The sequence below is a fragment of the Dermacentor silvarum genome, chromosome 2 (genome assembly GCF_013339745.2).
Source record: "Dermacentor silvarum isolate Dsil-2018 chromosome 2, BIME_Dsil_1.4, whole genome shotgun sequence".
In the NCBI taxonomy this organism is placed as follows: Eukaryota; Metazoa; Arthropoda; class Arachnida; order Ixodida; family Ixodidae; genus Dermacentor; species Dermacentor silvarum.
Window position 1 is genome coordinate 238,577,188 of NC_051155.1, and position 27,970 is coordinate 238,605,157.

The following is a 27,970-nucleotide window of genomic DNA, read 5'->3' on the forward strand; positions in this document are numbered from 1 at the left end:
ATTGTTTTGCAAACACATGACACACACTTTTGTTAGGGGGTGCAAGACTACTGGTTTATTCTGGGTTCAGAAACAAAGTAATAGTGGGTTTTGCGCAGCTCCACATAAGTAATGATAAACACATTTCTTGTCTAATGAGAAAGTATATGCACACGACTTATATCTAAAGGATTGCTTGTAGAACCTTGTGGCATTTGATCTAGAGGGCAAGGTGCCTTTCACACTGTGGTAATATTTGTACAAGATAGGAAAAGATTTCAGCTTATATCCTATGTTTTGTACTTGCATTCTTACATCATCACATAAAGCAGTGAGAAAAAAAAAGCAGTAGCAAAGTGCTGCCACACGTTCGTGAAGATAGCAGTGAATGTAAATGTAAGCAATATTGAAATTCCTTTTCAAGACGTTTGTCTGAGTGAGATGGTTACTGTGTGCTATCACACATAAGATGTGTTAATATGGTTTTGTTATGCGATATGTTTCATGACTGCATTGCCTGAACACAACCACTAGTTATAAGTTTCTCGCTTGCATAAGAAAATGCATAAAATTTCTGTGAAACGAAAACTGTGTAGAGTGTTTGCAGTGTAAAGATGTACAAAGATCTCAAACAAAGGTGATGAATAATGCAATCAAATAAAACTAGGTGCCCCCTTTCTACCCTAAGATTAGGAAGAATAAAGTCTGATAAATTTGCCACTGGCTGAATGAACCTGCATGCACACAGTGGTGTTGCAGCACATAATGTGTCAAGGGAAACGCATGGATGTTAGTGACTTGCTACGTGTAGAGAAAGGAGCTAAACAAAGTGTAAAACATGGTGCAACATTTGTGAAAGGTGCAATTGTTATATGCGCTTGTAGTGCATGCAATCGCAAGCAGCATAGCTAAACATGGAGATCGACGAACGTGTCACTGGTCGCCTTTGTCATCCCTGAAGTCTGCTGTCCAGGTATCTACATCTTCAAAGAGGCGGTGAACGACTATCTCCTCCTGCAGATGAGCAAAATCGAATGTGAACACTTGGTGTGAGATCTAATGACGAATTCTATTGGGTGAATATGAGGACTTTCAGTGCGTCAAAAGTACCCAGAGAAATTCACCATGACTTTGTGCCTTGCCGCATGAAAACTGCACACCGTTTTGGGAGTTAGACATACTGTGCCAGCTGACTGTACTTGCAGTGCATGCTGTTGGGCTAGTATGTACACCCGTGAGCAAAAGTATACGGACCACAGGGTCGGCGAAAAAAATTGAATTTCTTCGTAATTAACAAGCATAAACTGGAATTGACCATAACACTGAAAAGTTCGAAATGCCAAGCTTGGACTGCAGTCCTCAATTTCAAGTTCCGTTTAAAGGGAAAGGAAAAAAAAATCGGCTTTATCGCGCAACCCCTGGTCCGTATACTTTTGCTCAAGGGTGTACATGATACTTGTAATGGAAACAGCAAAACCATATAAGACTGTACTGCAAATGGCATTTTAAAGAAACCAAAGACTTGTACGAGTTTGAAAACATACCTTGCAATCCGTGATGTCAAGTATATGCATGGGTGCCAACATTTAGGTGCGAATTGTCGGCGTCGCCGTCGGGGTTTCCGACTAAAAAGTCGGAAGTGCGATAAGATCGCGGCTGTGGGTGAGCCGAGAAAAATGGCTTCTTGGTGTGACATCATCTCGCGCGCGCAAGAGAGGAAGGCGGGGAGGGTGCATGCTCGCAAGGGGGGTGGGAGAGCGGTGACGTGCGCGCGGGCTAGGAGGCGGGGGGGGGGGGGGGAGTGCGTGAAGGGGGGAGTTGGGGTAGCCACTGTAGTTGGGGACGTATTCTGTTGTTGTTAGAACGTTTATTAAAATAATCATAAAAATTTTACGCCCCCAGGAAGTGAATCCATCAGGGCGGGGGGAGGGGTAAAGGAGGAGGTTCAAATATTCATCATTTTTGACTCTTGTAAAAATTGAAGTAACGACTGGAATATGAGGCGCAGTATCTCGGGGGGAACAGTGGGAAGGCGCCAGGTGTCCAAATCCTGAGGCCTCGGAGTAGGGGGCAGGATGGCTATCGCTCTTCTCCGGTGCTCGGCGAGATCCGAGCAGCCCCAGAGTATATGATTCTGATCCAGCAGCTGGTTCCCTGGACAGGAGCGGCAAGTGGCTGATTGCCAGGTCTGGAGGCACATCATGGCGCGGTGGGCTGGTGTCACTGCTGTCTCCGTGACGATGCGTCGCAGGCGTGTGGCTTCAGCACGGGGAAACTTCCCCGGCAGGGGCGTAGGATTTTCTGGGAGGATGTTCCGGAGCGCGGCCCTTCGAGCAGCCTTCGCCTCTGCCAGGACTGTGTCCGGGTCGATGGGGCATGGGTCGTCAGGAACTTGTGGACGCGTCTCTGAGAGGCAGGAAAGAAGCTTCCTTGCCAGAGAGTCGGCCATTCGGTTACCAGCGACCCCAGCGTGACCTGGTACCCATGCGAGGCGGATGTTGCGAAGCCATGTTGCTGCACCACCATCTGCATCAACGTAGATGCCTAGAACTCGAACACTGTCTTGCTGAGTTATTTGCTCGCCATCAAAGGTGAACGAAAATTGCGAGGCAGAACGGGCTGCCTTCGTGCCTAGTACTACGAAGTTAGTTTTGTCAGAAGAAGGTGTGAGTCCGACCTTATTCAGAAATGTGGCGATGGTGTCGAGTCCGGCTTGAATGGCATCGGACTGATCACTGTCAGAGCCTCCGTTAGTCCATATTGTGACATCATCCGCATACACACTGAAGCAAAGTCCAGGTATATCAGCCAGGCGATAGCAAAGTGGTGCCATCACCAAGTTGAACAGCAACGGCGAGAGGACTGCGCCTTGCGGCACTCCCACTCGTGATTTCTTCAGTGCGGAGAGTGTCTGACCTACAGCGACTTGAACTTCACGGTCATGGAGAAATCCGCATATGTATGCCCTGGGTTTTCCTGTGATACTGGCGCCAGCTGCGGAAGCGAGGATCGAGGGGTGAGGTACGGAGTCAAACGCCTTGCGTATGTCGACCGTAACCAAAATCTTCACATCCAAGCGATGACGGGTGTGTATAAGGTCCTGCGAGAGTAGTGCCAAATTGTCTTGTGTGCTGTGACGATGGCGGAAGCCAGTATGGCAGGCATGAAGGATGCTGTTGCTTTCCACGTGCAGTCAAGGCGACTCAGTGCCATTTTTTCCAGAAGCTTTCCGGCCTGGGAAGTTAATGATATATAGGCCGACGGTTGCTCAGAATAGAGGGTGATTTTCCGGGTTTGGGAATGGGGATGACCGTTGATAGCTGCCATGAATCGGGCAGCTTTCCACTGTCCCAAACCTCATTAAAAAGAGCAAGAAGTTCCTCGAGGGTATCGTCTGGAAGGTTGCGGAGAATAGCGTATGTAATGCCGTCCGGGCCTGGTGCGCTGGACGTGTTGGTGGAAAGCAGTGCAGCGCGAAGTGCCGCCTAGGTGAAGGGTGAGTTCATCCCATCGTCCATCGCAGGTGGACTTGGGTACGAAGCTATGTTTGAAGGATCGTATGAGGGTGGGGGGTTCATTGGGAAAAAAGTGGTTCCGGCGATGTCTGCCACTTCTTGTGCGGTGATTCGGAGGGAAAGAGCTAGGTCTTCTGCTGCTGTGCGAAGGCGGGTGCGCTGGGATAGACCTCTGAAGGTGCGCCAAACGCGGCCGGCTCCTGTGTGGCTGTCAAATGATTCACAATGCCGCTGCCAACCAGTCGGTTGGCATATTCGATTGAGTCGGAAGTTGCGCGGTTAAGGCGAATTCTGTCAGGCATAGGTTTTGCCGCGGGTGAGGTAGATATCTTGGGCTTCTTGCCTGGCCGCCCAAAGGTTGAGAAGATGTTGGTCGGGGACTGGCGTGGAGTCAGTAAGCTGCATAGTACGTGTGGCGGCACGTCTGGCTTCTTGCAAGCGGTCAAACAACGGCCGTTCTCGGGAGAAATCTCCGAGTGCAGATCTGAATGCATTTCACTGAATAATAGGAACAGGTGAGCGGGCCTTTGCGCGGCTCAGTGCCGGGAGTTGTATTCGGATAGGGAAATAGTCGCTGCCCCTGGCGTCTGCAAGGACATTCCACGTACCGGTAAGTTTCTGAGAGAGCCAAGTAAGGTCCGGCGTGGTGGCTGATTGAGCCGCATGTAGAGGGTAGCGGGTGGGCCTGTCTGGCGAGTTGAGCAATGAAAGATGAACTCGCTCGGCAGCTTGTAAATTTGATGAACCGCGGGCACTATCGTGTGCATAGTTCCACGCGCGATGTGGGGCATTGAAGTCGCCGCCAATGACACAAAGATGGGGAGTGAGGTTTGGAATTTGGGCAAGCCATGATGGCGTCCGTGTCACCGGGAGCAGGTTTCCAGTACACCGATGACACAGACAGTGCCTGGGAGCCAAGTTGTAAACGCGTGCGCCTAAACTTTTTGTAAACGCGTGCGCAGTCGGCTGTTTATGCCATGACCGCAGCCCGTGCTGCTTTGTTTGGTGTTCCAGCATACGTCTGTTTCGCCGGCTACGGGTAAATATTTTTCTTATAGTGCACGGACATCGACATCACAGCCAGAGGTACGAACGGCAAAATCGCAGTAGCAGTACTTCGTTAAAAGGCCCAGGGCATCCACATTCTGTCATTCACATGGCGAGATACGTTCACTGCGCTGCTCTACCATCGAAAATCATGCGAAAGCTAATGTGAAGGTAATTTGCGATGAATAAAATAAAAATACGCCGTCTTATCAGCGGTTTCACCGTTTCAATCTCCTATCGCAATATTTGCCTTTTTCCTTAAGCAATGCTTTAAATCCCTAGATATGGAGAAATTTCTCCAGTGCTGGCAGCACTGGAGAGCAGACATGGTCACTCGCCTTTTGCAAGCGAAACATACAACGGATATGAGTACAGGTTGCCAGCTCACGTCAGCGGTTTCATCGTTTAAATTTCCTAGCGCAAAGCTTCCTTTTTTCTCTAAACAAGGCTTATATATCCCTTCGGGTGCTTTGGACCGCATGCTTACAGCCTGCCACCGCTGCAACACCGCTGAAGAGTCCCAACACACTCCCAAGCTTATAAGCTTGGGCTGCAGGCAGACGAAGCTAATGCGCTGGCACTAACGTTCTTCTTCTTTCTTCTTTCTCGGGTTTTACGTGCCAAAACCAGTTCTGATTATGAGGCACGCCGTAGTGGAGGGCTCCGGATTAATTTGAACCACCTGGGTTTCTTTAACGTGCACTACAACGCAAGTACACGGGCGTTTTTGCATTTTCGCCTCCATCGAAATGCGACCGCCGGGGCCGGGATTCGATCCCGCGACGTCGCGCTCAGCAGCCCAACACCATAGTCACTGAGCCACCCCGGCGGGTAGGCACTAACGTTAATTGGGCTTTCACAAAAGCGGCGAGCAGCCCTAGACTGGACAGCCTTTGAGGCTGCGAAACGGCGACACGAACGCACGCTCACTTCCTTTAGAGACGCTGCGGCCGAGACCAACCAAGCCAAGTCGACATGTGTCTGTATCGACGCTTATCGTATACACAAAAAAGTCGCAGGTTCGCGCGAAAGGCGAAGAATCGATTGCGATAGCAAATTAGTAGACAGCTTGTAAACTTGTAAACATTCGCTTACTAACTAAATTACCATGCATGGTGTCACGCGCGCACATGTAAACATGAACACATATCACTCGACGACCGCGGAAACTCGCTGTGAAGTCAAGCGCGGCAGCAGCAGCGAGCGAATGGACCTTCGTGCTGCCTCACGCTTCAAAGCGAACTAAGCGTAGAAAGCGCAGCGCATACGAAGCTACTAGCACTCGGCCCACATTGTCCACATTATACAGATTGTTTTTAAGATGATGCCCGCGCGACTGCACACTTTGTACACATAGCAGATCGCTTTCAAGTTAGGGCACCCGCGCAGCAGCCGCAGGAGTAAAACGCACCCCCTCCCCCCCTCCCCCTCAGTGCCTCGCGCGCGACGGAAGACGGCGCGCTTCCTCCCCGCTTTCCTCCCTTACGCGCGCGAGATTAAGCCGCGATCGTCGGCTGACCCTCGCAAGCTTTCACTTGCACGTACAGCATACGGCACGCGGCGACGATATTATCATGCTTGGACTTTATGCGCAACATCAAGGCGACGACGGCAGAAATGAGTTTGGAATGTCCATATAATTGCTATCGTAATAAAAAAATTACATGTCAGCTAAAACTAGTGTTATATGTGTAGCTATAGTTTTAAAACGCTATAGTCTTATCTAACATACAATATAATTTTGAAGAGAGTCCCTGCTCCTTTCCAGTAAACTTAGTAAATCAAGAATGTATCTCAGGAAACTTCAAAAAGAGAAAGTAGCAGGAACCCTAGCTGGTGACCAGCGGTGCTCAAGCTTACCACAAATTAAGCAACGTATACGCGGCCGTACTGCTCCCAGTGTTCTACGCGCAATGTGCACATTTTGTGAGTGAAAGCAGGGAGAGAAAGGCGTGAGAGGAGGTTGCCTTGCGAAGGCTGACTGCCTGACATCATGCTCACCCGCCGTGGTTGCTCAGTGGCTATGGTGTTGGGCTGCTGGGCACGAGGTCGCGGTATCGAATCCCGGCCACGGCGGCCGCATTTCGATGGGGGCGAAATGCGAAGACACCCGTGTACTTAGATTTAGGTGCACGTTAAAGAACCCCAGGTGGTCCAAATTTCCGGAGTCCCCCACTACGGCGTGCCTCATAATCAGATCGTGGTTTTGGCACGTAAAACCCCATAATTTAATTTTTTTTTTGACATCATGCTCCCTAAGTTTTCTTCTTTCCTTCATGATAGTGTGCTTACAATTTCCCGGAGTATAAGGTTCGAAGATGGACTGTTCGTGACGCACTGTGGCCGCCATGTGAGATGACACGATAATTATGGCATGATGATGCGCTAAGGAATACTTGTTAAAGTACTCGCAATTTGACACTGTTGGATTAAAATAACATGCACAAGGGTTACAAACGTAGAAAACAGAGCGGCTGCGCGTACCTGTTGCGTTGCCGGTGAGAAGCGGTGGTATATCTGCGCGGGCAGAACAAGCAGGTGGCCCGCACCGACCTGCAGGCGCAGCCACCGGTCGGACTTGTCGCGCACGTCCAGGAAGCCAGTACCGCGCTCAAAGTAGCGCACTTCCTCGTCCGGGTGCTTGTGCTCGCGCCGGAACATCTCCGTCTGCGCACAGTGAGGACGTCACTCGCAGCGCTGCGCGTTGGTGCTACGGGGGTGCACAGCGAGTGGTTTGGTTTGGTTTGGTTGGTTTGGTTTGGTACCTATATGTGTAGCACAACCCACTACGAGGTATTGGCCGTGAAACGGGCGGCAGTGGGTAGAAAAGGGAAGAATACATAAATAGCGTAACCAGCATGAAACGGCACAATTGATTTCTTCCTTCAGCTTATGGCACGTACCCACGAGGGGGGGGGGGATTGGCCATTGTTCGAAATGGAAACATAATACAGTATGAAGTTCTTGCTTCCTGTTAGACACTTTATTTGCATTCAAGATTGCCAGTTAGCCCTCGTTTTCTTCCCACGGAAATCAAGAAATACACTCAAATACCTAAAAAAAAAAAAAAAATCACCGCCCCTTCCACTCTGTGAAGATGGTCGAACAGCAAAGCTGTTAGTTACACCGAGTGTTACACCATGCAAGTCAAACTTCAATGGCCTTGGAACGCTAGACGTCGTTGCGCACAGACTTGAGTTTTGTCAGGTTGTGCTCGAACCAGAGCCTGTCGCAGACTTTGCAACTGTGACCAAAGTCTCGAGCCAGGAATTCCCGCTTGAAGCGAACAGTGGTTGCACCGTTCAGGATGGTTGCCGTTCGAGAGCTTCACGTTCGCGGAGCCAGGGTTCTTCATTCCGACGCCGCCGATGTGTTTCCGCGTCTCGGGCGCGCAGCTCGGGGTCGGCCTCTCGGCGCTACCGTTTAAGCTCGGCATCTCTGGCGTGCAGCTCGGGCTCGGCCCTACGACGACCTCCCTGTTTACGAGCCAACTCTCGCTGACGCTCGCGGTAGGCTTCTCCTTCCTTAGGAGTACGCACTATTCGTGGTCTTTTCATAGTTGTAGCTGGGTTGGAATGTGCGGAACCACTAATCCAAAGCTCCGTATATACAACCAACGCTAACACGAACTCCTCTCACACCCCTCCTCCGTTGACCTACTTTTTCCCTACACCGCCATCGGTTGGCGCGCCTCACGCTCTCCCCCTCCAACCCTATCCCCTGTTGAGCCCTTATTTTCCCCTCTTCTCCCTCTAGGTCACGTGGCCCCTTTTTAGCTGGGAACGACGGAACGACGGCACAGGCTCCGCATAAAATTGTCATGTTTTGGTTATGCACAATGCCGTGGTTGCTCAGTGGCTATGGTGTTGGGCTGCTGAGCACGAGGTAGCGGGATCGAATCCCGGCCACGGCGGCCGCATTTCGATGGGGGCGAAATGCGAAAACACCCGTGTACTTAGATTTAGGTGCACGTTAAAGAACCCCAGGTGGTCCAAATTTCCGGAGTCTCCCACTACGGCGTGCCTCATAATCAGATCGTGGTTTTGGCACGTAAAACTCCATAATTTTTTTTTTAATTGTCAGCAGTTTCGCGCAGAGGCTGCGAAAAGCGTTTGTCTGAACTTCTCAGACGGTGTTTTAACTAAACGCGGGTCCGACTATCGCGGACGTGATACACAGGTGCGCCAAAATTTCTGGCACTCTTAAAAGCTTTAACACGGCGTGTAAGGCCTGTAATGACATCTCACGGGCGCCATGTACCATGCTGCCCATAAAGAGACGCGCCAGTAAAATTACATCACTTTCACGTTTGAGCACTGATATTGTTTTGCACATTTAAAAGCAGTCTGGGTATATTTAAAATCAAAGGCATGCACTCTGCATGCTATATTTCATGAAATTTGTTGGCGGGCTGTCATTCTCAAAATTCTGAAGAATAACTTAGTCAAGAACGTGAGACCTGGTATGAGCAACTTTATAGTGATTGAATAGTGTAGCAATATAACCCACATATACGGCCTGGATAAGCATGTAACATGTATATTCCTAAATATATGCGGAACCTCATGGCGACGCATATAATTGCTATGCATATAATTGATATCGCAATAAAATGAACTATCGACCTATATCCGGGACCAAATAATGTAGACCTACATTCGTGAACAAAGCTAGCGAAAGTACCGAGCTAAAGGAGATCCTGCCTTTGCGCCCGCCGTAAGGCAGGATCCTATCTAAATACATGTAAAAGGAGAATTCGTTCTTCTTGGCAACCACTGCACCAAATTTGACTAGGTTTGTTACACTTAAAAGAAAAACTTAAAATATGGTGACTGTTGGTTTCAAATTTTCGATTTAGGTCGTCAATTTTTTATTAAAAATTGGCAAAAGTCGCAAATTTTCAGAAAATGAAACTAGCAAGTTTACAAGTCTGTAACTCAGAAAAGATAAATTATATCAAAATTCTGTGCATTGTATTAATAATACATCTAAAACGGACAAAATTGATGTATTACACATGAATCTCAAAAAATTTTGTAATCTGAAAATACAGATTTTGCAGAACCCTTGTACACAACGTAACGAATTCACGTAAGATATAAATTGACATGTCGAATTTGTCCGCTTTGAATTATCTAATGGATGTCGATTACAGAACCGCGATATCTGGTCTTGGTGCAGAGCTATCAATTTGTAAACTTCGTGCTTCTATTTTTTTCGACCTTTCGAATTTTTGAAAATTCAATTCAAACATTTGAGTCCCTAAATCGAAATTGCGCTTCAAATACTCACTAGAATTGAACTTTCTCTCTCAAATGCAACAAATTTAATTAAAATCGGTCCAGCGATTATCTCAGAAAAGCGTTTCTGCGTTTTACATGTATTTGAACAGGCCGCATCGGAGTTGGGCCCGAACTAAGAAACGCTGCATATCCGACCCACTCGACGGTACTACAGTGTACAGTGTACGTCGTCCTCGGTACCGTTACACTGTAACGGTACCGAGGACGACGTCGTTTATAGGGTACCGAGGACGCCGCGGCGAAGCACCCAACAAGGACGCGTCTTCGCTGGCATGTATATAAGTATGTATGCTTATTAAACAAGGTATTAATTATGAACTGCTTGATGACCTACCTTCATGTACGTCAGATATTGAGGTAATATGTTTGAAATGCGGAAAGTTTCTTTTCGCTGTGGTGTACCGTCCACCTGACGGTAATTTAAATGGGTTTTTACAGCAGCTAGACGCGAGATTCTCTGACGTTAATATACATCAGTACAATTTAGTTCTAGGTGGTGACCTAAATCTTTACATGCTTTCTAATACATCAAAACAGGCGGAATTTTCCATGCTTCTTGATTCGTATTTGTTGTCAAATATGGTAGTGGAACCAACTCGTACCTCAACAACTAGCGCCACGTTATTGGACATTTTTTTATTACAAATTTACCATGTGAAAGCCTCTTTTCTGGGACAATCAACATTGCAATTAGTGATCATTTGCCGATATATATAGTTATTGATAAGCGCCATATTGAATCAAAGCCAACCTATAAATTCCGGTGCCATAACATAGCTGAAAACTCTCTTCGCAGTTTCGAGACGAAATCTCCAGAACTAGTTGGTAAGCAGCGCTCGTGCTCATCAGCAAACGCAGCATATGAAAATTTTACGGAGATAATTTCCCGTATCTACAAGTGATATTTTCCCTACAAAGAAATAAAGAAGTCGAAATGTTCACGGAAACCATGAGTCACAAAGAAGCTGTTAAAAATGATAAATGAAAAAAAAAAATAGCACGTATCAGCTATTCTTGAAAAATCGTGACCCAGACACATTGGATTCGTTTAGGAAGTATAGAAATAATTTAACCAAACTTATGAAAAACAAAAAACAAAACGCAATTATTATTATTGCATGTTCGAGTGCGTTGCAGGGGTTAAGGAGATGTGGAGTAAGTTAAATTCAATTACCGCATTACATAAAGCTTATTTTAGTGTAGAAGAGATAACTGAAGGCGATCGAACATATACAGGGGCAAAGCATTGGCTGAGAAATTTAATAATCACCTAGCTTACTTCATTGGTAGATAGCGTCAGTGACACCACTGCACTACATTACATGTCCGCACAAGTAGCTTCGTCGGTTTATCTTTCCCCTACAGATGAATATGAGGTTATGTGTGTTTTCAAAGAAAAAAATAAAGAAAAGTAAATCGGTAGATATCGACGGTTAAAAAATGGCTCCAATCTGTTTTGTTATAGATATATTAGTCGTACCTTTAACATACATGTGTAACCTCATTTTAGGCACAGGTATTTTCCCACAATGTATGAAGCATGCAAAAGTTACAGTACTGTTTAAGGGAGGAGACAAAAATGATTTGAAAAACTATAGGCCCATATCCGTTCTACCATTGTTTTCAAAGCCCATAGAAAAACTAATATTTATAAGATTATCGAACTTCTTTACAGCACACTCGGTAATTAAGCCGGCTCAGTACGGTTTTAGGTCAGGGCTGTCGACTGAGCTAGCATTGCTACGGCAAAAGGAAATTATATTAGGCAATATAGAGGACAGGAAACTTACACTAGGTATATTTGTAGACTTCTCTAAAGCCTTTGACCGGATAAATCACAATACTCCTTTACAAAAGTTACCTTATTACGACATTCGAGGCACTGCACTGAATTTAATTACCAGTTATTTGAGCAATAGGCTACAGTGTGTAAGCATAAACACAGAACAATCATCTTTGCAAAAAGTTACTCAAGGTGTACTTCAAGGTAGTATATTGGGGCCGCTACTTTTTATTACTTATGTCAACGACATTATTAACATAAACCAGAAAATCCAATATGTCATATATATGCGGATGACACTTCCTTGTTTTTCACAGGTGTGGACGTAAATGACCTTATTTCAGCAACAAACGCGTCACTAGGTGACTTGTATGCATGGTCGACCGTAAACTCCCTACAAATTAACTGCTTAAAAAGCATGCAAAGCCGTTCTGTTTCGATCGAAGGGAACTACGAACGCAGCTACTTCAAAGTTATGCCTGAACGATTTTGTGATTGATTTTTCTTCGACAGCTAAAGCATTGGGGATAGTTTTTCACGAGCATATGTTAAGGGATTCCCATAGTGAAATGGTAAGAAAAAAGCCAAGTAAGGCACTAGGCATGCTTAGGAGATGTCAGTCATTTCTACCGGCTACTCAGATGTTAATTATCTACAACACACTTTTTTGTTCACAGCTACGCTATGGTCTTTTGGTGTGGGGCACTGGCATCGTGCAATCTAAGCAAAAATTACTCACGTTTCAAAAAAAAAAAAAAGCATTACGTTGTATTGCAAATGCCGAATATGACGCACATACCTCGTCATTATTCAACAAACTGAAAGTGTTAGGATTTGATAACATGTATGAATATTGTTTATTAGTGTCTTTGAAAACTGCATTTAACAAAGGAATTAATAATCTTACCTCCATAGCATGCTTAGAGCGCAGCACCTCGTCTCGACCTACTAGACAGAGCGATTATCGGAAGGTTCCTCGATGCCGAACTATGGTCTCCAAATGCTAGAGCGACTGCGCCTTCTTTCGCGACAGGATATGTCCAATCTTTTTTTTTACTGACATGATGTATTTCTTGTTGCAAAAAATGCGGCATAAAATGTTGCATTTTTTCGATTAAAATTTTTTTTCGAGAAATTCAAATAGTACTGCATTTTCTTTTTTGTGTAATTATATTCCTTATTGTGCCAATTTCACTATGTATTTATGCGCCTATTTACTTGTTTACATGACTTTACGAATGTTGTCACTTTTATGCCTTGTATTGCTGGGATTTGGGGCCAGTCAAGCTGCGTTTATATCGCAGCTAGTTTTTTTCCCGCATTCCACACCACACATTGTATGTTTGCTTCATGTATGAATATAAAAAAATGTAAACATTGAAACACTGTGGTGAAATAAACTTCAATTATATATATATATATATATATATATATATATATATATATATTGTGACGTCTCGGTGGGGACGACGTTTAATAGGTCCGGGAGCTCATCAGCGAACCAGCGCAGCACATACGCGATGTTGATGATTGCATATACTGGCGAAGAGGAGGATAGGCAAAAGTGTGAGGATGATGATGATAATATACAGATGAGGACGATGTGCGTAATAAACGTCCACACAAAAGTCCCCCCCCCCCCCCCCCCCCCACTCCCCCTATCCCCACATGAAAGCGGCCATCCTGCGTCAAGATGTCCAGGCACGCCGCGTGAAGGGCTTCATGTGGGAGACGTGGACAACCTCAATATTGCGGTAACGGCGGTCTGTGGGGGCGTCAAGAGGAGTTACGCGATAGTTGACAGGCGACGTATGTTCAAGGACTATGTACGGCCCAATGAACCGTGGCTGGAATTTTTCATACAAACCAGGGGTGCGAACAGGAGTCAGAAGCAGGACCTCGTCACCAGGTCGAAAAGATACAACGCGATGGCATTCGTCGTAAATAGTTTTCCGGTCTTGTTGTCTGGCCTCTGTGTTCAGGCGAGCACGCTGGCGATAGTGGTCGAGTCGGGAAATGTACTCTTCGCACGATGTTAGAGATTAGTTAGCCTGGGAGGTGAAGAATGAAACACCCAGAAAGAAAGTAGGGGAGCGTCCACAAACGAGGTAAAATGAAGAGTAGCCAGTTGTGCGCTGCACGTCCGTATTATAGTCGAAAGTGACGAATGGTGAAAGGGCATCCCAGTTTTTGGGGTCGGGTTGAATATAAACGGCGATAATGTCGGCAAGTGTACGATGAAACCGCTCGGTCAGGCCGTTAGTTTGAGGGTGATAGCTAGAAGCTGTCTTGTGGGCGGTGCCGGAGGCTGGAAGAACATCGTTTAGCAGTTGTGAAAGGAACACCTTTCCACGGTCACTGAGCAGTACACGAGGAGCACCATGGCGTAGAATTATGGCTTCAAGAACGAACTGAGCAACTTCCGAAGCAGAGCCAGTATACAAGAACAGCAGTTGTCTCAGCGTAGCGCGTCAGATGGTCGACGGCAGTCACTATCCATCGTTTGCCAGCAGTAGTGACCGGAAGGGGCCCGTAAAGGTCGATCCCAACCACCGCGCGCGTTAGGTGGACGAGAAGCCCCAGAGAGCTGATCTATGAAGCGTTGACAGTACGGGTCAGCCAGCTGACGAGAGGTGAGTGGCTGATCGTCGTCTAAAGGCAGTTGGTACATTGAGGCCAGGGAGGAAACCGTAGCAGTGTCGGTCGAACTAGTGACGTGCAGAGCGATTGCAGAGGCGTCTAGCGAGGCCGTAGGAAGCGGGCATCAAGAAAGAGCGTCGGCGTCTTGATGTTTCCTTCCAGACTTGTAAATTATTTCGAAATCATACTCTTGGAGGCGTAAAATCCAGTGACCCAGGCGTCCAGCCAAGTTCTTGAGTGTGGAAAGCCAGCATGGCGTGGTGGTCCGTAACGATAGTGAAATGACGGCCGTGGAGATAAGGGCGAATACACTATATATATATATATATATATATATATATATATATATATATATATATATATATATATATATATATATATATATACAGGGTGTTTCAGCGAACACTTTCAAAAATTCTTAAAGGTTGCCTGTGGCAGATAGCACAATTCTAGTTCATGTGCTGGTCTACTCGAAGAGGCGGACATTACTTGCACAAGAAATTTAAATGCATAATCGAATAATTAACATAAATGTACCAATTAAGTTTTTAACTAATTACCTGATGGCCCATATTGCAATTTACAAATTGTAGCCGTGGAGGTTGCAAGGCGGATCCACTTGGACCGAATTCTCGGGATGACACCAGTTTCGAGATATTAGACAGTTTTAGCAGAGCGCCGCTCACGCTCCGCTCCTCTCAGATTTCACGCTCTGAGATACTGCAGGGAACTGCGTAGATTTCGCATTTGATAAGCGCGTCTTGGCCGAGACGCGAGCGACGCGCTATCAACAAGCAAAACGACGAAGATGCCAAGTAGACACGCTGTCACGCTCCGCTCAGTCAGCTTTGTAGCGGAGCGAGGGATACGGTCTTCGTTCCGCTGCCGGTATGAGCGTTGTGCGCAAGCGCAATGGCGTTCCGGCTAAGTGGTTTTGTAGCATTTGCTAGCATATACCGGTCTGAGCGGAGCGTACAGCAAGCGCGCAGCTAAAACCCTCTATTAATTCCCGAACTTTGCGGAGAAATGCATTGGCGTTCCAGTTAGGTTCTTAACAAAACGTCGCTTTTTGCATTGAAGCACAAAATTAACTGGAACGCGAATGCATTTTCGCGCAAAGTTCGGGAATTAATATCTCGAAACTGGTGTCATCCTGAGAATTAATTTTAAGTGGATCCGCCTTGCGAACTCCACGGCTACAACTTGTAAATTGCAATATGGGCCATCAGGTAATTATTTGAACACTTAATTAGTAATTTTTTGTTAATTAGCCAATTATGCACTTCAATTTTTTGTGCAAGTAATGTCCGCCTCTTCGAGTAGATCAGCTCATTAACTAGAATTGGGCTATCTGCCACAGGCAACCTTTAAGAATTTAAGAAAGATAGTTAGCAAACGTTTTTAATGAGTCATATATTCCCTTTCATTTTTTTTTTTTTGCAAATAATGTCTGCCTCTGAGAGTAATCTAGCTGATTAAGTAGAACTGTTCTACATGTCACGGGTAATTTTTAAAAATTCTTTTAATGATAAAATAATACACCCTGCATATACGCTATTGCTACCAGTCAGTGTGTTGTGTTCTTTTGTCCTATTGCGTCGCGACAAGTGATCCCATTTTTATGAATTTGTACACTGAAAGCATGGAAACTGTAATGAAAATGTGCAAAAATGTTCACAATATCAGCATCAGACCAAAGTAAATGAAGCGAGTTTTCTTATTACTAAGCGCCACCACTAGAAATAGTCTTAATAGGCCAAACACCATCGTTTGCTTTAGAGCTTAGACGCTATGTATGAAGAGTTCAGAAAAATACGCGGTTAATTATAATTGCTTTCACGCATGCCTCATCTGCGGTGCAGATCAAATATTTTTTTATCTCTCTGTTGCCCCCCCCCCCCCCCCAAAAAAAAAAAAAAAAAAAAGAAAAAGAAAAAATATTTCAACTGCATGAGTGCGAAGCCTGCGCACACTGACAAGCAACGTTTTAGAAAAGTTGGCTTGAAATTCTCTGCCAATGCCAAGCCCTCGCGTTTTTCTCTTTACCTCTATTCAGAAAGCTGGGAGATTGTATAGTGTTGGAATGAGAGTTGGTCGAACGAAGCTTTTGTAGGTACCACTATCTCATATGGGCATCGCGCACTTCAGTAAATCTAGCATTGACCTCATCTTTCGTCGTTTTCGGATGGGAAAGAAATGTTGCACAGCTTCAGAAATGGCCAACTCAAAGTTCTCGGTCGTTATCGACATTATCAGAGTGTATTATACATAGCAGAGTATATATAGTTGGCTATAAGAGACAAATCGAAGACGTGTAGCGCAGACGCATACCTGAATACTGGATCGCGTAGTACATGCGTATACAAATGGGCGTACCATGGTCACGTAGTCGTCCTTGTGCGGTGAGAGATGTAGGCGGTCCTCGTAGCGAATTTTCTTCCTCTGCCTGATGCACTCCAGCATGGCGGCGGCGTCCTCGTACGACGAAGTCTGCGCCATTTGTGAGTATGCATATAGACATATCAAGTAGTGCGCAATCTGAAGCGACTTCCCACCTCTCTCGCGCACGTCGTGGACGTTGCATTTTCCCGGCAAGATCATGTATACAAAACGTGCTCATTCTTAACAATCAATAGTAAAACAGCTAAATGAGTGATTTGGTACATCGTCGAAGAAAAACTTAGCTGTGGAAACAAGGGACACGATGTTCTAGTCGCAAGTCGGCGCTTAATTGTTGCATGCGTCTTCTTGCACTGTCCATTGTGGTTTGCGTTGTTCAAATATGTTGGTGGCGCAAAAGGTTAGCGGAAGAAAGAAGAGACGGACAGGATTATGTGCGTCTCTTCTTTGCTAACATTTTGCGACACAAACATTGACTGCTATGGCAAATCATTTCTGCGGAAGGCCTCAAGCAGTAGCTCTGCCACAGGATTTCTGCCAGGGTGTAGGGGGTGGGGGGGGGGGGGGGGGGGAGCAAGCACTTTGCATACTATGCAATTTCCTTGCTTTAGCCAGAGGAATCCAGGAAAATTCAGGATAATTCAACCTCAAGCCACCTTCTGAATTGTAATGAGAATGTGAACAGAGCACTGAAGGTACACGTTGGACTGGTGGGGCTGGATGCGTGGGGGGGGGGGGTTACAACACCCGAACCCCCCCACCGTCGGTGCGCCATTCGTCTCAAAGTCCAGGAAAGTTCATGGAAAGGAAAGATTGACATCCATCCGACTGTAGCACGAAATTTCAAAGGAAACCCACACGAATTTCTCCGAAAGGAAGCTTCACAGTTGATCACAGATCAGGACGAATTTTTCTTCAATTGCGAAGTTTTATTTCTGCGATATCCGTATGGCCATTCCTCTGTATCTTCCTGCTACAATCGAGCGGATGACAATTTTTCCTTGACACTGACAGCTATGCACCAATTGGCCCAACATCGCACTTTGCTCCCGTTTTTTCGGTTATCCTATAGGAGGTGCAGAATCAAGGGCATATTTAGCATGCAAGAAAGCAAGTCGTGAGCGGGATTAGTTGGCTCGATGCTCCTGAAAAATGATTACAGCTCGGATAGACCGCATGCATGCACATTAATGTTCACAAATGTCTGCATATGTCGCTTGTATGCCTTGTTGTCCAGTCTTGTCGCGCAGCAATGTTTACATTTCACTAGCATGCAACACTTGAACTCATGTAGAATTCCTTATGTATAGTTAACTTATGCGTAGTTATTTCTTCCGGTGCGGTTCGTGGCATAGCATATAGTTAACGTTTTGAGGAAAACGCTGTTTTATGCGTTGAAGCACAAAGTTAAGTGGAATCGCCCATGCATTTCGTCGGACACTTTGAAAATTAATATCTTGAAACTGGTTCAGTCCTGAGAATTCGTTCCAAATGGATACGCCTTGCGAACTGAGCGGCTATAATTCGTAGATTGAATGATGTGCCGTAAAATAATTAATTAAAGTTAATTAGCGTAATTGTGTTAATTATTCAATTATACGTTTTGATTTCGCGTGAACGTAATGGCCGCCTCATCGAGTAGTTTAGATCAAAGATTATAATTGTGCTATCTGCCACAGTCAATTTAAAAAAAATTGGTGTAGTTAAAATGAAACACCCTGTATAATGCTTTCGCATTAAAGTAGTCGTGCACCATGTGCAGGAAATGATGTCGCAACCACCTGTATATATATATATATATATATATATATATATATATATATATATATATATATATATATATAGCCGCTGACTGATATATGTCTATGACTGCTAGCTATGTGCATCCCCATGCAATGTTGTCATTTAAATTACACTTGAGAAACAACAGTATTATTGTTCAAAAATGTATATTTACAGATATTTACAAATAAGGTGAGTAGCACAAGCGTAACAGCAGCCAAGTTGGCGAGGAGCAAGCCCTACATTGGTACCGGCCCAATGCTGCAGCAGTCTTTTTCTGTCTTGCGGCATCACCCCGCGAGCGAGAACACTCGCACCATTCGGGCAGGTCAGAGTGCAGCATCAGAGGACGGGTTATATGGCTTGAGCCGAGCATCGTGAACTACATCAGTCTGCATGGGCGGGCGCAGATGGCACCGTTGGCTTGGCCGATACAATCTCATGCGTCACGTTGGTGACTTGGCGCAGAACGCGATATAAGGACCGTTGTCGCGTAGTAGAAGCTTAGCTGAACGACCAACTCTTCGAGTTGGCGACCAGAGGAGCACTAAGGATCCAGGAGAGTAATTTAGTAACCCTATGACGGCAATCGTAACGGAATTTCTGTAACGCCAGCGACAGTAGTGTCGGTTCAAGGACAAAAATAAAATAAAATGGTGAACAACCTGCAGCATCGTGGCGTGATGAATTATATGCGAATGTAACGAAGGATAATGTAGCATTTCAGTCCCAGTGGTCAGCGGAAACGTCCATGGAGAGCATGTCGGTTATGGTGTGATTCCCTTGTTCGGTGAAGCCGCTTGTCTGAGGGTGATAGGCGGTGGTGACCTTGTGTTTTGTGACATGAGCGGAGAAGGTCATCAATGACACGGGACAGGAAGTAAGGTCCGCGATCGGTGAGCAGCTGACCAGGAACTCCGTGACGAAGAATCACATTGTGGATAATGAAGTCGGCAATATCGGTAGCACAGCAAGTTGCAAGTGTGCCTGTAGTAGTGTAACGCGTGGCATAGCCTGTCACGACAGTGACCCATTTGTTCCCTGACGCTGATGTAGAGAAGGAGCCGCACATAAAGAAGCCGACGCGGGAGAACGGCTCTACTGGGACATCGATTGGCTGAAGAAGGCCGGCGGGAAGCGTCGGTCGCCTCTCGCGTCGTTGGCACAGTTCGCAGCTGCCAAGGTACTTCTGCGCGGAGCGATAAAGCCCAGGCCGTAAGAAACGACGCCGCACGCAATGATAAGTGCGTGTTACAAGATGACCTGCTGTGGGTTCGTCATGAAGCTGCTAGAGGACAGTAGAACGCATGTGGGTTGGGCACCACAAGGAAGTGCTCAGGGCCTTCGGGGTATATGTGGCGATAAAAGTTTTACAATATGTAAGGTGAACACCCGCAGCGACTAGTCAGAGGCCCAAAGCTCAGACGGTTGATGATGGAACGTAATTAACGCCGGATCACGCCGCTGATCATTGCCGAAATGAAGGAACTCCAAGATAGAAAGAACACAGGCATCGGTGTCAGGGTTGCTGCATTCGGGTGGATCAACGGGATATCGGGACAGGCAGTCAGCGTCCTGACGCAATTGGCCGGACTTGCGCACGACGGAAAGCGAGTACTCTTGTAAGCGCAAAGCCCAGCGTCTAAGACTCGTTCAGCGAGGAAGCCAGCAAAGAACATGGTGGTCAGTCACTAACGTGAATGGACAGCCAAAGAGGTACGGCCGAAATTTGGAGACGGCCCAAACAAGGGCAAGGCATTCACACTCGGTTATCGAGTAAGTGTGCTCTGGGGCAGACAGCAGGCGGCTGACGTGTACGCTATGACGCAGTCACGACCATGCTGGCCATGGGCAAGGACGGCTTCCGATTCCGTATCCACTGGCATCCGTCCGAACCTCTGTAGGAACATATGGGTCGAAGTGCGCCAACAGATAAGTCTTGAGAAGGCGGATAAGCGCAAAAAAGGCATGGGTCTACGGCCCCTTAAGAAAGGTGCATCTTTCTTTAGAAGTTCGGTGAGCGGACGGGCTATGTCAGCGAAGTTTTTGACAAAGCGACGAACGTGAGAACATAAGTCAATGAAGGAGCGACCGTCATTGGTTGAGGAAGGTACCGTGAAATGCTTCAAGGCGTGAATTTCTTTTGGGTCATTTCGGATTCCTACACCGTTAACAAGGTGACCAAAGTGGCACTTGGATGAGTTGATCTGAAGACCGGCGCTGAGGAGGAACACTTGAAGAATGGCCGACAGGCACTGAATATGGCTGGTCATATTATATATATATATATATATATATATATATATATATATATATATATATATTCATACTACAGTCATTATATCATATTATATTTTATATTCCAGTTTAGCTACAATTCGCCGCGCGGTGGTTTAGTGGTTACGGCATTCTGCTGCCGAGCACAAGGTCACGGGTTCGAATCCCGGACGCGGCAACCGCATTCGGATTGGGGGCATGAGTGTAAAAATGATCATTGACTTTGAATTAGATGCACGTTGAAACTATATATGGGGTCAAACTTGATCCGGAGCCGCCCCACTACAGCGTTCCCTCATTGCCTGTCTATTGCTTTGCGACGTTAAACCCCATAACTTGATTCTTTGTTTTGAGCTTGAGACAGAAGACTTTAGAAGCTAGGTGACTGGAGGAAATACAAGTGAATTAAACGATCACGAAGGAGGCAGTACCAGTTTCGGACCTAGTTGCAAGCTTTGAATGTTTACGTTTTAGGAAGCCAAACCATAGGTGAACAACCCCTTTGAGACAGAACCAAAGGAATGCGAAACGCCAAAGATAATAGCAGCAGCTCCATTGAAGACAGCATCAAAGTTAAATGGCTGTTATCAGTCTCTGCGATGTAAACGCCCGCCGTACCGCCTGTCAAAAAGTAGAGAAGCGATTGTCTTTCTCAAGCGGCATGAGCCTTCCGAGAAAAGAACAAAATAACTCGAGGCACACGCAGGCGATAACCTCTAGATAACCGCAAGCCAAAATATACGTGACTTCCACAAGGGGGACACCAACGTTCACAAGAGCACTTAATTCTTTCGATTGCCGTAATTTCAAATCAAGGACGTTGTGCGAAGTCTTATAGAGGTCCAGCCTTTGTCACAAACGCACATAACCGGGCTTGTTGGGTCAGCATCAGAATATATTATTAAGAGTTCGGTCATGTTACAGGTAGTTAGAACACAGCAGGAGGTCGCATTGTCAAAGACTGTATCGGGACCTCTTGTACAAAACAATCATGATAATTAACAGCTAAAAAATCACTGTTGTTGGAAAGAAAAGTGTACAATCATTGCATTCTACCGGTGCTAACATATGGGGCAGAAACTTCGAGGTTAACAAAGAAGCTCTAGAGCAAGTTAAGGACCGCACAAAGAGCGATGGAACGAAACATGTTAGGCCTAACGTTAAGAGACAGAAAGAGAGTGGTGTGGATCAGAGAGCAAACGGGCATAGTTGACATTAAGAGAAAGAAATAGAGTTGGGCAGGCCATGTAATGCGTAGGGTAGACAACAGGTGAACCATTAGAGTTACAGAATGGGTGCAAAGAGAAGGGAAGTGCAGTAGAGGATGGCAGAAAACTATGTGGGGTGATGAAATTAGGAAATTTTCAGGTGGAAATTTCAGCTAGCGCAAGACAGGGCCGGGTAGTTGGAGATCGCAGGGAAAGGTTTTCGTCTTGCAGTGGACATAAAAATAGGCTGATGATGGAGGTGGGGCATAGAAAAAGAAAACACCAAAAGAACAAAGTACAGATTTTATTACAAATAATAACAAGGTTTTGCATATCTCATGGTATATTTGGACCCTTCCATCTAACATTTGTCGCAACACCACCCCTGAGAGAAAAAGAAAAGCCGGCAGGTCCCACGCCCTGTGGTAATCGAAGCAGTGTGCGGGGAGCCTACCAAGTTAACGAAACGACCATGGGAGCACCGAGGCGTAGGCGGCTCTTTCATGACCTACATTACACGCATGTCATGACATTCATGTCATGAGTCCTCAGGAGTCCCTTTAGCTACGCCTAAGAGATCCTAAGGCGAAAGCCTTAGTCATGCTCATGACTACGACTTCGACCATCAGCCTTAGCCTTTTCCTTCACTTAGTATCCACGTTCGAACCCATTTCAGTTGTTTTTGAGTGTTAATCTTTTTTTGCTGAGTCATTGTCATTTTTGCTCAGTCATGGTCATGACTATGACTTCTACCATCATCCTTTAATGATTCCTTCACTTAGTACCCACGTCAGAACCCATTTAGGTGGCTTTTTAGTGTAAATATTTTTTCGCAGAGTCATTCTCTTTTTTGCTGAGTCATGCTGATGACTATGATTTCTACCATCATCATTTAGTATTTCATTCACTTAGTGCCCACGTTGGAACCCATTCCAGTTATTTCTGAGTGTTAATCTTTTTCTTCGCTGAGTCATTGTCATTTTTGCTCAGTCATGGTCATGAATATGATTTCTATAATCATCCTAGTGTTTGCTTCACTTAGTGCCCACGTCCGAACCCATTTCAGTGATTTTTGAGTGTTAATCTTCTTCCGCTGAGTCACTTTCATTTTCACTGAGTCTTGCTCATGACTATGACTTCTACCATCATCCTTTACTGTTTCCTTCACTTTTTACCCACGTCCGAACCTATTTCAGTGGTTTTTGAGTGTTATTCTCTTTCGCTGGGTCATTGTCATGACCTACATGACACGCATGTCATGACATTTATGTCATGACCTATCATTTATGTTTGTCATACACTCCTGTCATACTATACCAATTTTGGTACCTACCAAGTTAATGAAACGACCATGAGAGCACCAAGACGTAGGCGGCTGTTTCATGACCTACATGACACGCATGTCATAACATATCATTTATGTTCGTCATATACTATTGTCATAGTCAGCCAATTTTGGTACATACCAAGGTAACGAAATGACCATGAGAGCACAAAACGTAGGCGGCTAGATAGATAGATAGATAGATAGATAGATAGATAGATAGATAGATAGATAGATAGATAGATAGATAGATAGATAGATAGATAGATAGATAGATAGATAGATAGATAGATAGATAGATAGATAGATAGATAGATAGATAGATAGATAGATAGATAGATAGATAGATACTGTCAAAGTAGCAAATGTTCGCCAAGAAATGCTTCGCATTTAAAACTGCTTCTCGCTTTGTCTGAGGGTCGCGGCACCAGACTTGCTACAGGAGCCCTGAAAAACTGAACCCTCAGAAAGGTCTCATCACCCGAACTTTTGATAATGAGTTTTTTTAGAGGCCGTCTGGTTCTGCCTTCATGTTACTGCATGCGCGCTTAGTTCGTATGTAAGCAGTGCTGACATGATCCGGAATATGAAAATTTTGGAATGGTATTCTGTAGATGCGTTTCCCAAGCGCGTTCATACAAACCTTACAATACTAAAAGCCGCGACGAAAGCCAAAACTAACATTTATTTGTTTGTTCTTTTGTTTGCTTGTTTGTTTGTTGATTTCCAGCTGAGCTCCTACAGAGACAACCTGTTGTAATCGTTTACCAACCACTGCATTTTACAGTTTCCAGTTGCATATGCTTTCAAAGTGGGAGGCTGCTTCCAGCTGTGGGTCTCTGAATGGGATTAACTGGATTACGTATAGCTGACTTCCAAACGAAAATGTTTGTGCCCCACCTGATCTACAGCTGTAGGACTACTGCATACGAGTTGGACTCCGGCTGGCAAGAATGTCATATAATCTCATATGATCATTTGAGATGCCGAATAACTCGTACGAGATTATTGGACATGTGGTATATGTACGTAGCATGTGAGATTTTTTTTCTTGTATAACTTCCAACTCTGATCACTGATCAGCTGCGTTCACACTTACTGTGATGAATCGTAGCCGGCGAGTTCTCAAGGTACGTATAGACTTGGAAAATACGTATATTGTAACTAGCACCAGTTAGCTTGTAATATATACGCATTATAATAAAATAGGGCCCCTCAGTTCCCTGTCTTCTCGTTCATACATACATACATACATACATACATACATACATACATACATACATACATACATACATACATACATACATACATACATACATACATACATACATACATACATACATACATACATACATACATACATACATACATACATACATCATCATCATCAGCCTATATTTATGTCCACTGCAGGACGAAGGCCTCTCCCTGCGATCTCCAATTACCCCTGTCTTGCGCTAGCGTATTCCAACATACATACATACATACATACATACATACATACATACATACATACATACATACATACATACATACATACATGCATACATGCATACATACATACATACATACATACATACATACATACATACATACATACATACATACATACATACATACAGTGGAATCTCGTTGATACGATTCTGAATAATACGTTTTATTTTTTTATTTTCCACTTCCCGTGAAGATTGTATCAACGAGATTCCAGTATATATATATATATATATATATATATATATATATATAGCCAACAAACAATGACACCAAAGACAACATAGGGGAAATTACTTGTACTTACTAATTAAATGAAAGAAACGGTAAATTAATTAAAATGGATGAAAAAACAACTCGCCACAGGTGGGGAACGAACCCAGGGTTAGTTCTAGTTGTAAGACATAAATAGCCCAGAAAGTAGATGGGAAAACGGCGCCAAGGTAGCTCAATGGTGAGAGCATCGCACGCGTAATGTGAAGACGTGGGTTCGTTCCGCACCTGCGATCAGTTGTTTTTTCATCCATTTTGATTAATTTAGAATTTCTTTAAATCAATTAAGTACAAGTAATTTCCCCTATGTTGTCCTTAGTGTCATTGTTTGTTGGCTTCTTATGATATGATAAATAAGAGTCGGGCCCCTCGGTTCCCTTTGTTCTCGTTCACACACACACCACACACACACACACAAGACCATTTTACTGAACAGTTACAAAAAGAGCCTCTGGCAAACTTACGTGTGTTTTTTTTTTCGTTTTTTTTTCTCCTTTTTCCATAGCATGCAGTACAGAGCAAGCAGCAAAGACAAAAGCAAGCCGCGGCAAAAGATAAGCCCGCAGGTTTTCGACAATGTTACCCTCTGCGGCTAGCCACAAATAAAAAAAAAAGAATAGGAAAAAAAATGTCACAGTTTCGCCCTAAGGGCGAAGCAATGAATGCGATAGCAACACAGCAATGTTATACGAAGTAAGGTGAGCGGCTTTGGTAGCAATATGAATTGTAGTAAACATGAGCTGATTAAGTAAGCAGGTGTGCTGCGGCGTAAGTAGACCGACATGAAGAGAGACTCGATGACCACGAGAGGGCGCGTGTGAAACGGTGGTGTTGATGAGAAGCGCTTCCCGTGGGCAGCGCGTGCGAAGGGACACACCTGTAGCGCTGCACTGCCGATCCGGGCAGCATTACATGTGTAGCGTGCGTTGGAAAATGTGGCCCGACTATTACTAACTGAATGAACAAGCGTGGTGTGAGCGCGCACAAACAAACATGAATAGATCACACTGAATGACTGCAGACAACGACTGTCAAAACGCTGGCAGCAAGCCCATACGCTGCAGCGGGCGAAGGTACGTGCGATCTATCGCTTCAACAGAAACTGAGCGGCGAATGCACAGTGCATAAAGGTCAGAGCCATGTGGAGATAAGAGATGGTGCGGTCGAGCGACGAGCGCGGTTGTTGGCAGAGTAGAAGTGCGCCCCCCCCCCCCCCCCCCGCTCCCTCCGGCGCTGGCTTCCCGCTTCCTTGCTTGCGCGTGGGAGAGATAAGAGACTGTGCGGGCGAGCGACGAGCGCGGTTGTTGGCAGAGTAGAAGTGCCCCCCCCCCCCCGCTCCCCCCGGCGCTGGCTTTCCGCTTCCTTGCTTGCGCGTGGGAGATTGAGTGCGTTCGCTCTCCGTGATAGCGCGCGTCCCCGCACGCTTCCGCTCTGGCATACGGCGCGCGGCGAGGATTTTATCTATACGGAACCTCACGGCGACGGCGACGGCGACGCTGACGGCAGAAATCCGGTTGAAGTGTCCATATAATTGCTATCGCAATAAAAAAAAACTATTTCGCCGCGTATTACACGAGAAATGATAACTATCTGTGCTTGATCAAGGCACGACACTCACTTCTTTTATTTGAAAACGTAGAGAGGGGCTTCTCGTACATCGAAACAACACGCTTTTTTTCTGAGAGAGGGAGAGAGAGAGAATTAACTTTATACAAAAGAGCACATGAGCGTAGTAGGTGGCCGCTCTGCAGGCCGCTCTGCTAGTAGTAGGTCGCTCTGCAGTAAGTGCCGCCTCAGTCCGGGAGTCCAGCGGCCTTTGCTGCCCTTCTCACTTGGTTGACCAGGCTGAGCTGGTCCGTCGAGTCGGAGCTGGACAGCGCTGCCTCCCATTGCCGTGTGGAGGGGTGTATTGTGGGTGTGAGCTCTGGTGTGCTTGCGCAAGTCCATGTGGTAAAGCGTTGCGCATTGATCGCAGTGTGGCCATTTACAGGAATGCAGCGCAGGGTGTACGGCGTATAGTAGAGACTCAAGTGTGGATATGTGTTTGGAGTTTCCGCCATATTACGGCTTCCTCTCGCGTCAGAGCATTATGTAGCGGTGCTAGTGTTCTTCCTGAAAGGAGATAGTGTTGTAGGATGTGCGTGTAGGCTAATGGTATCGGCTCGGGGTGAAACTGCTCGGCACGTTCCTCTCGCGGCTCCCGGTGTGCATGCGCTCGGGCGTACGCATGTGCCTGGTCATTGACTCATGCCCCGGAGTCCACACGACTTGTATGCACGGTGGGAGCTGGTGCGCTCTACTCAGAATGCAATGTACAGCCCTGGAAATTTTGGCCCTGGAAACATTTCTGACATGGTTCAGTGATATTGGACATACGCGAACCGAAGTTTCTGGACGCACTGCTGCCGTGGCGTTTACAAAACCCGTTTATATAGTAGTGCGTGCATTTCGGCGCTAGTCGATTTCTGTTCTTTACACCTGAACGAGAGTTCGTCTTGAGGGAAGTCTTTATAAGTTCGCAGCTTAAATACAAACAAGTGCACTGTACCTCATAGAACTCAGCGCCTTCTCCTATGATTTGCTGGATCCTTTGGGCGTCCAGCACCTTGTCCGGCTCGTTCACGTACCAGGCGGTCAGCTTGTTTTCAGGTTTGGGTACCATGGCTCAGGGCAGCCGCTCTCGATTTAGGCGACGGGAAAGCGGGCGTCTCCGATGTGTAAGCGAAACGGACTGTTCCAATCCCTCGATGACCACTGACGCGGCGGCAGAGCTTATGCGTGGGAGTAAACACGGTTCTATTGCGTTATCGGATGCGCGATAGCGCGGGGGATGTTGTGAGGGCGGCGCGTCGGGTAGTATCAGAGTCGTTCCGGCGCACCTGTTTTTATGGTGCACCTATTTCAAGCATATATTTGGCGAAAACAGTTGTATAGCGATAGGGGATGCA

At 45.8% G+C, this 27,970-nt stretch overlaps 1 protein-coding gene across 1 annotated transcript; it reads right to left on the reverse strand.

Annotated features, from left to right (window-relative positions):
• Positions 1–27: 27 nt before the first annotated feature.
• LOC119442943 (acireductone dioxygenase) lies at positions 28–27,832 on the reverse strand. Its single transcript, XM_037708028.2, has 4 exons — positions 27,571–27,832; positions 16,644–16,757; positions 7,026–7,208; positions 28–993 (listed from the first exon to the last, which is right to left on the reverse strand). Exons 1-4 carry the CDS (start codon positions 27,682–27,684, stop codon positions 913–915), a joined length of 492 nt encoding a protein of 163 aa, XP_037563956.1. The 5' UTR covers positions 27,685–27,832; the 3' UTR covers positions 28–912.
• Positions 27,833–27,970: the final 138 nt, after the last annotated feature.

Excerpts from the sequence above, each read along its gene's own strand:
- LOC119442943 (XM_037708028.2), bottom strand. The coding sequence starts at position 27,684 with ATGGTACCCAAACCTGAAAACAAGCTGACCGCCTGGTACGTGAACGAG. Across the intron at positions 16,758-27,570 it reads AAGGCGCTGAGTTCTATGAG|ACTTCGTCGTACGAGGACGC; the intron begins GTACAGTGCACT and ends CAAATGGCGCAG. Across the intron at positions 994-7,025 it reads TCTCACCGGCAACGCAACAG|GAGGAGATAGTCGTTCACCG; the intron begins GTACGCGCAGCC and ends GCTCATCTGCAG.